General features: G+C 36.9%; 1 protein-coding gene across 6 annotated transcripts in view; it reads right to left on the minus strand.

The window, feature by feature from the left end:
- NBEAL1 (neurobeachin like 1) overlaps positions 1 to 17,620 on the minus strand; it is a 759,124-nt gene that overhangs the window by 20,981 nt on the left and 720,523 nt on the right. For 4 of the 6 annotated variants that reach the window (XM_053698678.1, XM_053698680.1, XM_053698675.1 and 1 more), the window contains 4 exons: positions 13,151 to 13,312; positions 12,498 to 12,646; positions 2,493 to 2,628; positions 2,319 to 2,363 (listed from right to left, as the gene is read on the minus strand). In XM_053698678.1, coding sequence (XP_053554653.1) covers positions 2,319 to 2,363; positions 2,493 to 2,628; positions 12,498 to 12,646; positions 13,151 to 13,312 — 492 coding nt within the window. The remainder of the gene's footprint in view (positions 1 to 2,318; positions 2,364 to 2,492; positions 2,629 to 12,497; positions 12,647 to 13,150; positions 13,313 to 17,620) is intronic. The other 2 variants (XM_053698681.1, XM_053698677.1) reach the window with 1 other exon arrangement.

Below are 17,620 nucleotides of genomic sequence, written 5' to 3' on the forward strand. Positions count from 1 at the left end.
TTTATTTTACAGGTACTTTTGTATTTATTTTAGCTAGGTAATTATAAAATAGTTAATAACTATTTAATAATTATTGTACCTAGTTAAAATAAATACAAACTTGCCTGTAAAATAAAAATAAACCCCTAAGCTAGATACAATGTAACTATTAGTTATATTGTAGCTATCTTAGGGTTTATTTTATAGGTATTTAGTTTTAAATAGGAATAATGTAGTTAATTATAGTAATTTTATTTAGATTTATTTTAATTATATTTAAGTTAGGGGGTAATATATTTAGTATAGTGGTGGCGACGTTGGGGGCTACAGATTAGGGGTTAATAAATGTAGTTAGGTTGCGGCGACATTGGGGGTGGCAGATTAGGGTTTAATAAATATAATGTAGGTGTCGGCGATGTTGGGGGCAGCAGATTAGGGGTTCATAAATATAATGTAGGTGGCTGCAGTGTTCGGAGCGGCAGATTAGGGGTTACAATTTTTATTATAGTGTTTGCGATGCGGGAGGGCCTCGGTTTAGGGGTTAATAGGTAGTTTATGGGTGTTAGTGTACTTTTTAGCACTTTAGTTATGAGTTTTATGTTACGGCGTTGTACCATAAAATTCTTAACTACTGACTTTTAAATGCGTTAGGACTCTTGGAGGTAGAGGGTGTACCGCTCACTTTTTGGCCTCCCAGGACAGACTCGTAATATCAGCGCTATGGAAGTCCCATAGAAAAAAGGCTTTACAAAGTCTACGTAAGTCGTTTTGCGATAAGGCCAAAGAAGTGTGCGGTGACCCTAAACCTTCAAGACTCGTAATACCAGCGGGCGTAAAAAAGCAGCGCTAGGACCTCTTAACGCAGCTTTTTTACCCTAACGCACAACTTGTAATCTAGCCGTATATTTGTAAACAGCCTATATAGAAACTGTAGAAATCTTAAAGGGACAGTCTACACCAGAATTTTTATTGTTTTAAAAGATAGATAATTCCTTTATTACCCATTTCCCAGTTTTGCATATCCAACACAGTTATAATAATATACTTTTAACCTCTGTGATTATCTTGTATCTAAGTCTCTGCAAACTGCCCCTAATTTCAGTTCTTTTGACAGACTTGCAGTCTAGCCAATCAGTGCCTGCTCCCAGATAACTTCTCGTGCAGGAGCACAGTGTTATCTATATGAAATACTTGAACTAACACCCTCTAGTGGTGAAAAACTGTTAAAATGCAATCTGAAAGAGGTGGGCTTCAAGGTCTAAGAAATTAGCATATGAACCTCCTAGGTTAAGCTTTCAACTAAGAATACAAAGAGAACAAAGCAAAATTGGTGATACAAGTAAATTTGAAAATTGTTTAAAATTACATGCTCTATCTGAATCATGAAAGTTTATTTTGGCCTAGACTGTCCCTTTAACCATAGTTTATATTCCAGTTGTTAAAATTTGCATGGACTTATTTTTTGCTGTTACATCCAGGTAGTAAAGTCTATACATACAATGGAATCTAGGCACTGGTTTTAGCTGTAAATATTGGATCAGTCAAAACAGAAAGGCTATTGTAGGCTGCTCTTTCCCTACCTGCAGTGGAATTATGGATAAAGATATACCCCCTCCTATTCCTGAATATCTGCTCTTAAATGGAACTGAATGTCACAGTCTGTTAAGTCTTCACGTCGTATAAGAACAGGGCTCAAAATTTCCACTAGCCCACTAGCCATTGGCGAGTGAAAATTTAACAGTGGCAAATGAAATTTAGTGAGTGAATGTTGGGCTACCTGCTAGAAATATTATGTTAAGATAAATGAGAGATAATTATAAAACAATTTTTCCAGGTCTGCTATGACCTCACATTAATGTCAACACTCTCTGCATTCTCTCAGTTCAACAACATTTTTCTGGCCAGCTGTTGTCTTCCCCAGAACCCTAGTTTATTTTGCTAGCTGCTATGCACTTATTTTTGTAAATTTATTACTGTATGTAGCATTTTTTAATTTAAATTATAAAGCATAAACAATGTTAAAAAATTACTTCACAATAAGGTATTTCTCATTGGCTAAACATATGCAAAGATAGGGCTGGGTTAGAGGGTGGGATCAAAAGTGGCGAATAACATTTTGGGCTGGCTAGTAGCTGAGGGCTTGAAATTTTGAGCCCTGATAAGAACATATATTATTTAGCAGGCAAACGTAAACAAGAGCATCCACATGCATGCAGCCAATAATACGTTGCTCTGTATTTAGACGGGTATTATACACAAACTGCCATGCTTATGAAAGAGCAGTAATAAATCATTTCACGGATGTGTAAAGCTTTAATATTGAAATGCATGCTGCATACCAAGGTATTCGCACTAATGTGCTGACAGGCACAACTCCCACAAGCCTGACAAGAAAAAATAGATTTATTCTTCATACCAAAATGTATATCTCGAAAACACAAAAAAATAATGCACTTTATAATAAAAACTTTCAGTTAGAACTAAATAAAGTTATCATGAGTATTTGGACTTACCTCTGCTGGACGTCTCACTCCAACAACAATCAACAAGCCATCGTCTAGACCCACCAGGATGTGGCTGTTCTCTTTAGTCACAGAAACACAATGGATTGGGACTCGCATGGCCAAAGAGGGGAGGCACAGAGTCAAGCTAGGTACAAGAATAAGACAGGTAAGTACATATAGAACTGCTGCACAAGCCCATTATACACATTTTGTATGGATTCTAAAAATGCCCACCATTTCACTCAGAAAATTGTGAAATCTGATAATGTTTCTGTCAAAAAAACATAATTTATGTAAGAACTTACCTGATAAATTAATTTCTTTCATATTGGCAAGAGTCCATGAGCTAGTGACGTATGGGATATACAATCCTACCAGGAGGGGCCAAGTTTCCCAAACCTCAAAATGCCTATAAATACACCCCTCACCACACCCGCAATTCAGTTTAACGAATAGCCAAGTAGTGGGGTGATAAAGAAAGGAGTAAAAAGCATCAACAAAGGAATTTGGAAATAATTGTGCTTTATACAAAAAATCATAACCACCATAAAAAGGGTGGGCCTCATGGACTCTTGCCAATATGAAAGAAATGAATTTATCAGGTAAGTTCTTACATAAATTATGTTTTCTTTCATGTAATTGGCAAGAGTCCATGAGCTAGTGATGTATGGGATAGAAATACCCAAAATGTGGAAGACCAGAGATTAGTCACTAGAAAGGGAGGGATAAATTAAAAACAGCTATTTCCGCTGAAAAAAATAAATCCACAAAAAAACATAAGTCTCTCTGATAAATTTCACATAAATTGAAAAAAAAAACCAACTTAAATCATAAGGAAAATAATCAAACAGACAGCTGCCTGAAGAACTTTTCTACTAAAGACTGCTTCAGAAGAAGCAAATACATCAAAATGGTAAAATTTAGTAAATGTATGCAAAGAAGACCAAGTTGCTGCTTTGCAAATATGATCAACCGAAGCTTCATTCTTAAAAGCCCAAGAAGTGACGACTGATCTAGTAGAATGAGCTGTAATTCTCTGAGGCAAAGACTGTCCCGCCTCCAAATAAGTCTTGTGAATCAAAAGTTTTAACCAAGATGCCAAAAAAATGGCAGAGGCTTTCTGACCTTTCCTAGGACCAGAAAAAACAACAAAAAGACTAGAAGTCTTCCTGAAATCTTTAGTAGCTTCAACATAATATTTCAAAGCTCTTAAAACATCCAAAGAATGTAAAGATATTTCAAGAGTATTCTTAGGATTAGGACACAAAGAAGGAACAACAATTTCCCTACTAATGTTGTTAGAATTCACAACCTTAGGAAGAAATTTAAACAAAGTCCGCAAAACAGCCTTATCCTGATGGAAAATCAGAAAAGGAGACTCATAAGAGGGAGCAGACAATTCAGAAACTCTAGCTTCTAGCTGAAGAGATAGCCAAAAGAAACAACACTTTCCAAGAAAGTAGTTTAATATCCAAAGAATGCATAGGCTCAAAAGGAGGCGCCTGCAAAGCCTTCAAAACCAAATTAAGACTCCAAGGAGGAGAGGTTGATTTAACAATAGGCTTGATAGGAACCAAAGCCTGAACAAAACAGTGAATATCAGGAAGTTTAGCAATCTTTCTATGAAATAAAAAAGAAAGAGCAGAGATTTGGACATTCAAAGTACTTGCAGACAAACCTTTATCCAAAACATCCTGAAGAAACTGTAAAATTCTAGGAATTTTAAAAAAATGCCAAGAGAATTTATGAGAAAAACACCATGAAATATAGGTTTTCCAAACCCGATAATAAATCTTTCTTGAAACAGACTTATGAGCCTGTAGCATAGTATGAATCACTGAGTCAGAGAAAACTCTATGACTAAGCACTAAGAATTCAATTTCCATACCTTCAAATTTAGCGAATTTTAGATCCTGATGGAAAAACGGCCCTTGAGACAGAAGGTCTGGCCTTAAAGGAAGTGGCCAAGGTTGGCAACTTGGACATCCGGACAAGATCTGCATACTAAATCCTGTAAAGCCATGCTGGTGCTATCAGAAACACATGCAAATGTTCCATTATGATCTTGGAGAGCACCCTTGGAAGAAGAACTAGAGGTGGAAAAATGTAAGCAGGTTGGTAAAACCAAGGAACTGCTAACGCTTCCACCATCTCTGCCTGAGGATCCCTGGACCTGGAAAGGTACCTGGGAAGCTTCTTGTTCAGATGGAAAGCCATCAAATCTATTTCGGGAAGACCCCACATCTGTACAATCTGACAAAATACATCTGGGTGGAGAGACCAATCCCCTGGATGTAAAGACTGACGACTGAGATAATCTGCTTCCCAACTGTCTACACCTGGGATATGTATCGCAGAAATTAGACAGGAGTTGGATTCCGCCCAAGAAAGTATCCAAGATACTTCTTTCATCGCTTAAAGGGACAGTATACTGTAAAATAGTTTTTCCCTTAATGTGTTTACAATTGCTTTTTTTACCAACTGCAGAGTAAAATATGTATGAAAATTAGCTTTTTAAGGTTTATTTCTCTATATTAAAGCTCTGATTTTGTGTTTTGAAGCCACAGCCTAATAAAATAGGTTGAGCTTGTAGGTATAATCAGATCTCATTACTGTATCACATTGTGTACATATACCTGCTTCTTTATCTTATATCTGTCCTTAAAACAATCACCAATACTTTGAGAGAACAATGGAAAATCAACATTTTATTACCTTATCTCTGCTTTATCACACTGGGAGTGTAATTTCTTCTGCTGGCTGTGTTTACAAAGCTTATCTATAGCTGGTACGCGCGGCCACAAACTTTCAGAATAGGTGGGGATACCACATGCTAAATTAACAATTTCAAATGCCAATATAAGGGTAAAGGAGCTACTTGTAAACAATTTAATACACTCCAGCAGGTAAAGTGGATCATTGGGAACAAATTAAAGGGGAGAAATTTTTTGAGTAAACTGTCCCTTTAAGGACTGCGAGTCCCACCCTGATGATTGACATATGCCACAGTTGTGATATTGTATGTCTGAAAACGAATGAATGATTCTCTCTTTAATAGAGGCCAAGCCTGAAGAGCCCTGAAAATAGAATGGAGTTCTAAAATATTGATTGGTAACCTCGCCTCTTGAGATTCCAAACTACTTGTGCTATCAGAGATCCCCAGACAGCTCCCCAACCTGTGAGACTTGCATCTGTTGAAATCACAGTCCAGGAAGGACGAACAAAAGAGGCCCCTTCAATAATCTGATGATGGTCCAACCACCAGGACAGAGAGAGTTGAATGTTGGGATTTAAGTATATCAATTGTGATATCCGAGTATAATCCCTGCACCATTGATTCAGCATGCAAAGCTGCAGAGGTCTCATATGAAAACGAGCAAAGGGGATCGCGTCCGATGCTGCAGTCATGAGACCTAAAATTTCCATGCACATAGCCACTGAAGGGAATGAACGAGACTTAAGGTTTCAACAAGCAGAAACCAATTTCATTAGTCTCTTGTCTGTTCGATTCAGTGTCCATGACTCTGTCTTTATTTGGAAACCTAAAAAGGTGACCCTTGTCTGAGGAATCAAGAAACTCATTGGTTAAGTGATCCTCCAACAATGTTTTTGAAGAAACAACACTAGTTGATTTGTGTGAGATTCTGCTAAATGAAAAGATTGAGCCAGTACCAAAATATTGTCCAAATAAGGAAACACTGCAATACCCTGCTCTCTGATTACAGATAGAAGGGTACCGAGAACCTTCAAAAAGATTCTTGGAGCTGTTGCTAGGCCATATGGAAGAGCAACAAATTGGTAATGTTTGTCTAGAAAAGACAATCTCAGAAATCGACAGTGGTCTGGATTAATCGGAATGTGAAGATACGTATCCTGTAAGTCTATTGAGGACATGTAATGACCTTGCTGAACAAAATGAAGAATAGTCCTTATAGTCACCATCTTGAAAGTTGGAACCCTTACAAATTGATTCAAAAACTTCAGATCCAGAACTCGTCTGAAAGAATTTTCCTTCTTCGGGACAATGAATAGATTTGAATAAAAAACACAGACCCTGGTTTCAGAAGTGGAACTGGTACAATTTCCCCTGAAAGCTCTAGATCTGAAACACACTTCAGAAAGGCCTGAGCTTTCACAGGATTTGTTGGAACGTGAGAAAGAAAAAATCTTCTCAAAGGAGGTCTTATTCTAAAACCTATTCGATACCCCTGAGAGACAATATTCTGAATCCAATGATTCTGAACGGAACCTGCCCAAACGTCTTGAAGTAATTTCAATCTGCCCCCAACCAGCAGAACTGGATTAAGGGCCGCATTTTGATGCAGTGTTGGGGGCTGGTTTTGGTTTCTTATAAGGCTTGGATTTATTCCAACTCAAAGATGGCTTCCAATTGGAGCCACAGTCCTTAGGGGAAGAAGTGGTTTTCTGTTCTCTATTCTGATGAAAGGAACAAAACAGATTAGAAGCTTTAGATTTACCCTTAGACTTTTTATCTTCAGGCAAAAAAACTCCCTTCCCTCCAGTAATAGTGGAAATAATAGAATCCAACTGAGAACCAAACAAATTATTACCCTGGAATGATAAGAGATAGTAACCTAGATTTAGATACCATGTCAGAATTCCATGATTTGAGCCGTAAAGCTCTTCTAGCTAAAAAAGCCAAAGACATAGATTTAACATCAATCTTGATATCAAAAATAGTATCACAGATACGATTAGCATGTTGAAGCAAATGAACAATGCTATGCGAATCAGAATCTTTTTCCCGATGTGCTAAGCTATCCAACCAAAAAGTTGATGCAGCCACAACATCAGCCATAGAAATGGCAGGTCTGAGAATATAGCCAGAATGTAAATAAGCTTTCCTTAGATAAGATTCAATTTTCCTATCTAAAGGATCCTTAAAAGAGGTACTATCTTCAATAGGAATAGTAGTACGCTTAGCAAGAGTAGAAATAGCCCCATCAACCTTAGGGACTTTTCCCCAAAACTTTAGCTTAGCTACTGGCAAAGGATACAACTTTTTAAACCTTGAAGAAGGAACAAAAGAAGTACCAGGCTTAGACCATTCCTTAGCAATCACATCAGAAATAGCATCAGGAACAGGAAAAACCTCAGGAGTAATCACAGGAGGTTTATAGACAAAATTTAAACATTTACTGGATTTATTATCAAGAGGTCCAGACTTCTCAATATCCAAAGTTATCAACACTTCTGTTAACAAAGAACGAATAAACTCAATCTTAAAAAGATAAGTTGATTTATCAGTGTCGATGTCTGAAGTAGGATCTTCCGAATCAGAGAGATCCTCATCAGAGGTGAATATATCAGTATGTTGTCGGTCATTACAAATTTCATCAGCATTATGAGAAGTTTTAAAAGACCTTTCTTTTACGCTTATTTGAAGGCGGTATAGCTTCCATAGCCTTCTGTATCGCATCAGCAATATAATTTTTCATATCAACAGGGATATCATGTACTTTAGATGTTGAAGGAACAACAGATACTGTACTAGCTTAACAGAAAACTTTTCTACATGCAAAAGCTTATCATGACAACTGTTACATACTACAGCTAGAGATATAATCTCCACTAGTTTACAACAGATACACTTAGCTTTGGTAGAACTGTGTTCAGCAGCATGGTTCCTACAGCAGCTTCTGAGACAGGATCAGATTGAGACATCTTGTAAAATGTAAAAGAAAAAATAAAATTTAAACAGAAATATAAAATTTCCACGCAGTTTCAGGAATGGCAAACAATGCAAATGCTAAAATTGACAAAAAAGGCAAATAGCATAGCCCTCTGAGCATAAAGAAGGTAAGGAGCATATCAGAAGTGGGGTAAAATAAAATTAATTTTTGGAGCCAAGTATGACGCATGATGCAAAAGGAAGTTTAAAACATTTTTTGCCACCAACAATCATATGGAAATTACGCAACTCGCGTCATAACAAACACAATTTTGCGCCAAACAACCTGGCGTCAACTAAGACACACGAAATTATGAACATTCGAGCCAAAAAAATTCTGCTCCAAGAATGACACAATAAATAACAGCATTTTGCTCCCTTGTGAGCCTAATTTACCCTCAAGTTTTCAAAGAAAAAACAAGTCAAATTGGAAAAAAGACAAACTTCCTAAAACATGATTCCCATAACGAAACTGCCAGACTGCAAAGGGAATTACACATAGACCTGACTCATGGCAAATATAAGTAAAATACATATATTTAAAACTTTATATTAATACATAAAGCGCCAAACCATAGCTGAAAGTGTCTTTAATAATGATACATACTTACCGATAGTCACCCATCCACATATAGCAGATAGCCAAACCAGTACTGAAAGCTATCAGCAGAGGTAATGGTATATTATAAGAGTATATCGTCGATCTGAAAAGGGAGGTAGAAGATGAATCCCTACGATTGATAACAGAGAACCCTTGAAAAGATTTCCCACGAGGGAAACCATAAAATCAATAGGTGATACTCTTTTCACATCACTCTGACAAACACTGTACTCTGAGAGGAATTGGGCTTCAGAATGCTTATCATAGAAGAAATCATAAAAATCAAGCACAAACTTACTTCAAAGTTTGTAAAACTGAATTGTAGGTGTAGTAAGGGGTATATTTATAGGCATTTTGAGGATTGGGAAACTTTGCCCCTCCTGGTAGGATTGTATATCCCATAAGTCACTAGCTCACGGACTCTTGCCAATTACATGAAAGAAACAACAATGTGCAAATGGGATGAAATCAGCTCCATATTTAGTTATTCTGTACAAAACAGACAATAATGAAATATTATCAAAAGTATGTTACTTCATACAACTGGAAAATGTCTCTAGATCAATACAGTCTAGTTTGTACAAGAGAAGGATACAAATAACTGTATTTTAAGCAAAGAATGTGATTGTATTAAAGGTCAGGAACTATGAAGACAGCTTGTACATAGTTAGAAAAGGATGAGAAATTGTAGAACCAAACTCAAATAAAACTCAAACTCAAATCTCAAGATGGAATGAGAGACACTTATAACTAAAGAAACCTTTACAATGCCCACAAAAAGCATTACTAAGATCTGATTGTGAGATCAAAACCTTACACATTTAATGTTGGACCCAGTTGCATTAAATGAAAGGTCAGTTCTAATTAAAAAGTTTAGCTGAACTTGACACTGCCTGTGTCAAACATGCATAAGTCTGGGTGGGGATGTTCTGTCCTCAACTGAAACTCAGTGCCCAAATAAAATCACAACCTCAAGGGAAGGGATATAAACCAAACAGAACGTATAGCAAGCGGTTATTATGGGGAGAATCTTAAATCTTCTGAACAGAATAAAATAAGAATTAGATGTTACAAGTTTGGGATCTGCAACTGTGGAAATCACCTTTGGGTTAGACCTAATTAGAAACACAAAAATGTAGGAACTATTTGCGTTCTGTTTGTGCGGATATATCATAATCACATCACTATGTATTTAGTGATTGTATACTATTTAGTGTATTTTTACAACTCATTGCATAGACTGCAGCTTCTTCCAGCCACAACAACAAGGCCCCCTCACATGTCTATAGAAATATGTATTGTGTTTAAATGACCTAATATGAACAATTGAAAAAAAACACTTTCAGTATTACAGATTACTCTTTTTTTTAAGGGTTAATAAAAACACTACAAATGGAAACAGATGACTGATGGGTGATATATCAGATGAAGCTTGGACTTGCCATGCCAAATGAGTAAAGATATTTTTAGGGGCTACTTATATGTCATTATCATGTTATTAATAAATGCATTTTATATGTTATGAGAATTGTCACAATCTTCTTTTCCTCACCTGTACAAAATCACTTTGACCACAAGAGAAATACAAGACGTATCTGATAGGGGAAGATGTCTCTATACAACGGCAAACAGCACAAAGCTTATAGCTCAGCAGAACATAAAGTCATATGCTAAGAAACAAGTTATACACTTTCTGAATAATAAAAAAAAGAATTCCAGGTACTTTGCATATTATTTTTCTCACACTGTTCGTTCATGGTATCAATGCACTTGTAAAATAAAAGACCAATAAGATAGTGTGACTCCTCCGGTCACATTTCATTTAGCATTCTTATGTTATTTAAGAGGTCTGAATGATGAATCAACTAGTGAGATAAAACTTTTTCTACCAGACATGCCTGAATCTCACATTTATCTACCAGACATGCCTGAATCTCACATTTATCTACCAGACATGTCTGAATCTTACATTTATGTAACAGATATGCCTGAATCTCACATATATCTAACAGACATGCCTGAATTTCACATTTATCTAACAGACATGCCTGAATCTCACATTTATCTAACAGACATGCCTGAATCTCACATTTATCTAACAGACATGCCTGAATCACATTTATCTAACAGACATGCCTGAATCACATTTATCTAACAGACATGCCTGAATCTCACATTTATCTAACAGACATGCCTGAATCACATTTATCTAACAGACATGCCTGAATCACATTTATCTAACAGACATGCCTGAATCACATTTATCTAACAGACATGCCTGAATCTCACATTTATCTAACAGACATGCCTGAATCTCATTTATCTAAGAGACATGCCTGAATCTCACATTTATCTAACAGACATGCCTGAATCTCACATTTATCTAACAGACATGCCTGAATCTCATTTATCTAAGAGACATGCCTGAATCTCACATTTATCTAACAGACATGCCTGAATCTCACATTTATCTAACAGATATGCCTGAATATCATTTATCTAAGAGAAATGCCTGAAATGGCTACTATGTACATTTTATAAATTCTCTAAAATAAATACATATTATGTTTTTTATTCATGCAGCATCGTCCATTTGAGTAGAACTTTGATTTTTAAATATAAAACATGCATTTTAAATTAACATTGCCAATAAGGTAGGATACACTCGCAAGCTTGACCAACCTCACCAAGCTTAGTAAATAAAAGGCACTTTTGGCCTACTTAAAATATGCCAGAATTAATATTAAGGGGCTGGTTTCTTATGTCCCGAATGCTGCTATATGCAGCTGTTTCCGCGCGAGGCTCACCGGAAACGTAAGTTAAGAAACAGCGTTCTTAAGAACGCTGCTCCTTAACTCGTCCGCCACCTCTGAGGCGGCGGACATCAATCCGCCCGCTCGCATATGATCGGGTTGATTGACACTCCCTGCTAGCGGCCGATTGGCCGCAAATCTGCAGGGTGCGGCATTGCACAAGCAGTTCACAAGGAATGCTTGTGCCATGATAAATGCTGACAGTGTATGCTGTCTGTATTTATTGATGTCTGGCGGACATGATCGCTACAGTGAATTATGTCCCCCATGCACATGATAAATCGCCCCTAAGTCTCATTAATAGTACAAAAAGGGAGGATATATACAAGATAACTTTATTAACAATAAAGGTCTCTCCTAGAAATTACTGGTAACTTGTTTTAAAGGGACAGTAAACACCTTGTAATTACAAGGCATTTCTGGTGTGTTGCTATAGAATAAGATATCAACCAAGTCTTATTATTTTTAAAAAAATTAACATCCTTTTTCTACAATTATTTAAAAATATCCAAACTCCACCCACTATTTGCTTTATTTGGAGGAGCCAATCTGGGCTTTAGTCACCCGACAACAAAGCTAGCAATGGTCATAAATGCATTAATTTGCAGTTGTCATCAGTTAAAGCCATTTAGGGACATGTATGTAACAGATTTAGCCTTGAGTCAGCAGGGTGCATTTTTAGTTCTGAGTAATAGAAATTCCTCAATTTTCAGAACTAAAATACAAGAAAAGAGGACAAAATAAATAATGAAAATATATTGCAAAAGTTGTTTCAAAATGAATAACTAAACATTTTATATAAAAATATCAAGGTGTTTACTGTCCCTTTAACAATTATAATTAAGGCTTTAATTGAATATTGCATATACAAGTGCTTGAGTATGTGGGACACTGTTCGAGATACTAACCTATAGAGATCTCGTATGGAAAGGAACCCCTGTTTGCTGCCAAGAACGATATGCTCCGCACTCACACATATGTCTGTCACATCTTCATTCAGTATCTCCGATTTCAAGTACTTGCCGTTCACACTGTACAGATGCAATGTATTCTTATTCTGCAAAACCAGAGAGATGTATTACTTAAGTCTCAATAGGTCTGCACACCTTGCCATTAAAACAACATTCATAGTAATTTCATTGATCTTTGTATCCATACAGTGCATTTAATGTATTCAATACTAATTTCATTATGACTTGATGTTATGCTAAAAACAGAGATTTGTTTACAATAACCCTATTAGAAAATGTATGACTCTTGGCAGATTGCCTCATATATGACTGTTGTGTTAGGTTTATGGAATCCTGCTTTCCTTTTAATTGGATTGTGTTTTATTTACTGTTTAGAACTGTGGTTTCCCTGGTGTAGTGCCCATTGCTACACTTTGGATTATACTAAACTTGCTCTTATAAGTACTGAAAAACTTGAGGCTTATTGTTGGTTTAAACTATTTGTGATACATAAAACTAATTAAGTTTTATGCAGTATATCTCTATAAATGGACTTCTATTTCTAAAACTGGCCACCTGTATTAACTATATCCATTAATATAATGATGTACCTTTAAAGACACTTTCCCTTCAATGCTGCTATGGACAACTATGTGTCCATCCCAAGAAACAACCAGGTTAGGGATAGTGAAGAGAAGTGAGCTTTCATGTGGAGGCTTCAATGTCATCATGTACTGTCCTCTCCGAATGCTATGAATTATCACTGTTCCATCCTAAAGAGCAAAAGACTATTCAATTAACAGCTCAAAACTAAAAGCAACACCAAAAAGCTGCTTTGTCAGTTTGTTAGTCAGTCTATCCCATGACAACCCTTTTTTATGTACAATATATAAAAAAATATTCATTTTAACATTCACAGAAATGTTAATACATAATTACAGATATTTTAGCATATTAATTTAAACAACATTATTGAGTTACATTTTTCTAAACAAGTAATATTTTTCACAATCGTATACCAAAACAGTGCTTAAACTTCTTCCTGGAGAGGCAAACACACACCTATATATATATATATATATATATATATATATATATATATATATATATATATATATATATATATAACATAATTTATGTAAGAACTTACCTGATAAATTCATTTCTTTCATATTAGCAAGAGTCCATGAGCTAGTGACGTATGGGATATACATTCCTACCAGGAGGGGCAAAGTTTCCCAAACCTCAAAATGCCTATAAATACACCCCTCACCACACCCACAATTCAGTTTAACGAATAGCCAAGAAGTGGGGTGATAACAAAGTGCGAAAGCATATAAAATAAGGAATTGGAATAATTGTGCTTTATACAAAAATCATAACCACCACAAAAAAAGGGCGGGCCTCATGGACTCTTGCTAATATGAAAGAAATGAATTTATCAGGTAAGTTCTTACATAAATTATGTTTTCTTTCATGTAATTAGCAAGAGTCCATGAGCTAGTGACGTATGGGATAATGACTACCCAAGAAGTGGATCTTTCCACACAAGAGTCACTAGAGAGGGAGGGATAAAATAAAGACAGCCAATTCCTGCTGAAAATAATCCACACCCAAAATAAAGTTTAACGAAAAACATAAGCAGAAGATTCAAACTGAAACCGCTGCCTGAAGTACTTTTCTACCAAAAACTGCTTCAGAAGAAGAAAATACATCAAAATGGTAGAATTTAGTAAAAGTATGCAAAGAGGACCAAGTCGCTGCTTTGCAGATCTGGTCAACCGAAGCTTCATTCCTAAACGCCCAGGAAGTAGAAACTGACCTAGTAGAATGAGCTGTAATTCTCTGAGGCGGAGTTTTACCCGACTCAACATAGGCAAGATGAATTAAAGATTTCAACCAAGATGCCAAAGAAATGGCAGAAGCTTTCTGGCCTTTTCTAGAACCGGAAAAGATAACAAATAGACTAGAAGTCTTACGAAAAGATTTCGTAGCTTCAACATAATATTTCAAAGCTCTAACAACATCCAAAGAATGCAACGATTTCTCCTTAGAATTCTTAGGATTAGGACATAATGAAGGAACCACAATTTCTCTACTAATGTTGTTGGAATTCACAACTTTAGGTAAAAATTCAAAAGAAGTTCGCAACACCGCCTTATCCTGATGAAAAATCAGAAAAGGAGACTCACAAGAAAGAGCAGATAATTCAGAAACTCTTCTGGCAGAAGAGATGGCCAAAAGGAACAAAACTTTCCAAGAAAGTAATTTAATGTCCAATGAATGCATAGGTTCAAACGGAGGAGCTTGAAGAGCTCCCAGAACCAAATTCAAACTCCAAGGAGGAGAAATTGACTTAATGACAGGTTTTATACGAACCAAAGCTTGTACAAAACAATGAATATCAGGAAGAATAGCAATCTTTCTGTGAAAAAGAACAGAAAGAGCAGAGATTTGTCCTTTCAAAGAACTTGCGGACAAACCTTTATCTAAACCATCCTGAAGGAACTGTAAAATTCTCGGTATTCTAAAAGAATGCCAGGAAAAATGATGAGAAAGACACCAAGAAATATAAGTCTTCCAGACTCTATAATATATCTCTCGAGATACAGATTTACGAGCCTGTAACATAGTATTAATCACAGAGTCAGAGAAACCTCTTTGACCAAGAATCAAGCGTTCAATCTCCATACCTTTAAATTTAAGGATTTCAGATCCTGATGGAAAAAAGGACCTTGTGACAGAAGGTCTGGTCTTAACGGAAGAGTCCACTGTTGGCAAGAGGCCATCCGGACAAGATCTGCATACCAAAACCTGTGAGGCCATGCCGGAGCTACCAGCAGAACAAACGAGCATTCCTTCAGAATCTTGGAGATTACTCTTGGAAGAAGAACTAGAGGCGGAAAGATATAGGCAGGATGATACTTCCAAGGAAGTGATAATGCATCCACTGCCTCCGCCTGAGGATCCCGGGATCTGGACAGATACCTGGAAAGTTTCTTGTTTAGATGGGACGCCATCAGATCTATTTCTGGAAGTTCCCACATTTGAACAATCTGAAGAAATACCTCTGGGTGAAGAGACCATTCGCCCGGATGCAACGTTTGGCGACTGAGATAATCCGCTTCCCAATTGTCTACACCTGGGATATGAACCGCAGAGATTAGACAGGAGCTGGATTCCGCCCAAACCAAAATTTGAGATACTTCTTTCATAGCCAGAGGACTGTGAGTCCCTCCTTGATGATTGATGTATGCCACAGTTGTGACATTGTCTGTCTGAAAACAAATGAACGATTCTCTCTTCAGAAGAGGCCAAAACTGAAGAGCTCTGAAAATTGCACGGAGTTCCAAAATATTGATCGGTAATCTCACCTCCTGAGATTCCCAAACTCCTTGTGCCGTCAGAGATCCCCACACAGCTCCCCAACCTGTGAGACTTGCATCTGTTGAAATTACAGTCCAGGTCGGAAGCACAAAAGAAGCCCCCTGAATTAAACGATGGTGATCTGTCCACCATGTTAGAGAGTGTCGAACAATCGGTTTTAAAGATATTAATTGAGATATCTTCGTGTAATCCTTGCACCATTGCTTCAGCATACAGAGCTGAAGAGGTCGCATGTGAAAACGAGCAAAGGGGATCGCGTCCGATGCAGCAGTCATAAGACCTAGAATTTCCATGCATAAGGCTACCGAAGGGAATGATTGTGACTGAAGGTTTCGACAAGCTGTAATCAACTTTAGACGTCTCTTGTCTGTTAAAGACAGAGTCATGGACACTGAATCCATCTGGAAACCCAGAAAGTTTACCCTTGTCTGAGGAATCAAAGAACTTTTTGGTAAATTGATCCTCCAACCATGATCTTGAAGAAACAACACAAGTCGATTCGTATGAGATTCTGCTAAATGTAAAGACTGAGCAAGTACCAAGATATCGTCCAAATAAGGAAATACCACAATACCCTGTTCTCTGATTACAGACAGCAGGGCACCGAGAACCTTTGTAAAAATTCTTGGAGCTGTAGCTAGGCCAAACGGCAGAGCCACAAATTGGTAATGCTTGTCCAGAAACGAGAATCTCAGAAACTGATAATGATCTGGATGAATCGGAATATGCAGATATGCATCCTGTAAATCTATTGTGGACATATAATTCCCTTGCTGAACAAAAGGTAAGATAGTCCTTACAGTTACCATCTTGAACGTTGGTATCCTTACATAACGATTCAATATTTTTAGATCCAGAACTGGTCTGAAAGAATTCTCCTTCTTTGGTACAATGAAGAGATTTGAATAAAACCCCATCCCCTGTTCCGGAACTGGAACTGGCATAATTACTCCAGTCAACTCTAGATCTGAAACACATTTCAGAAATGCTTGAGCTTTTACTGGATTTACTGGGACACGGGAAAGAAAAAATCTCTTTGCAGGAGGTCTCAACTTGAAACCAATTCTGTACCCTTCTGAAACAATGCTCTGAATCCAAAGATTGTGAACAGAATTGATCCAAATTTCCTTGAAAAAACGTAACCTGCCCCCTACCAGCTGAGCTGGAATGAGGGCCGCACCTTCATGTGGACTTAGAAGCAGGCTTTGCCTTTCTAGCTGGCTTGGATTTATTCCAAACTGGAGATGGTCTCCAAACTGAAACTGCTCCTGAGGATGAAGGATCAGGCTTTTGTTCTTTGTTGAAACGAAAGGAACGAAAACGATTATTAGCCCTGTTTTTACCTTTAGATTTTTTATCCTGTGGTAAAAAAGTTCCTTTCCCACCAGTAACAGTTGAAATAATGGAATCCAACTGAGAACCAAATAATTTGTTACCCTGGAAAGAAATGGAAAGTAAAGTTGATTTAGAAGCCATATCAGCATTCCAAGTTTTAAGCCATAAAGCTCTTCTAGCTAAAATAGCTAGAGACATAAACCTGACATCAACTCTGATAATATCAAAAATGGCATCACAGATAAAATTATTAGCATGTTGAAGAATAATAATAATATCATGAGAATCACGATGTGTTACTTGTTGCGCTAAAGTTTCCAACCAAAAAGTTGAAGCTGCAGCAACATCAGCCAAAGATA

The sequence above is a fragment of the Bombina bombina genome, chromosome 1 (assembly GCF_027579735.1).
Source record: "Bombina bombina isolate aBomBom1 chromosome 1, aBomBom1.pri, whole genome shotgun sequence".
Taxonomy (NCBI): Eukaryota; Metazoa; Chordata; class Amphibia; order Anura; family Bombinatoridae; genus Bombina; species Bombina bombina.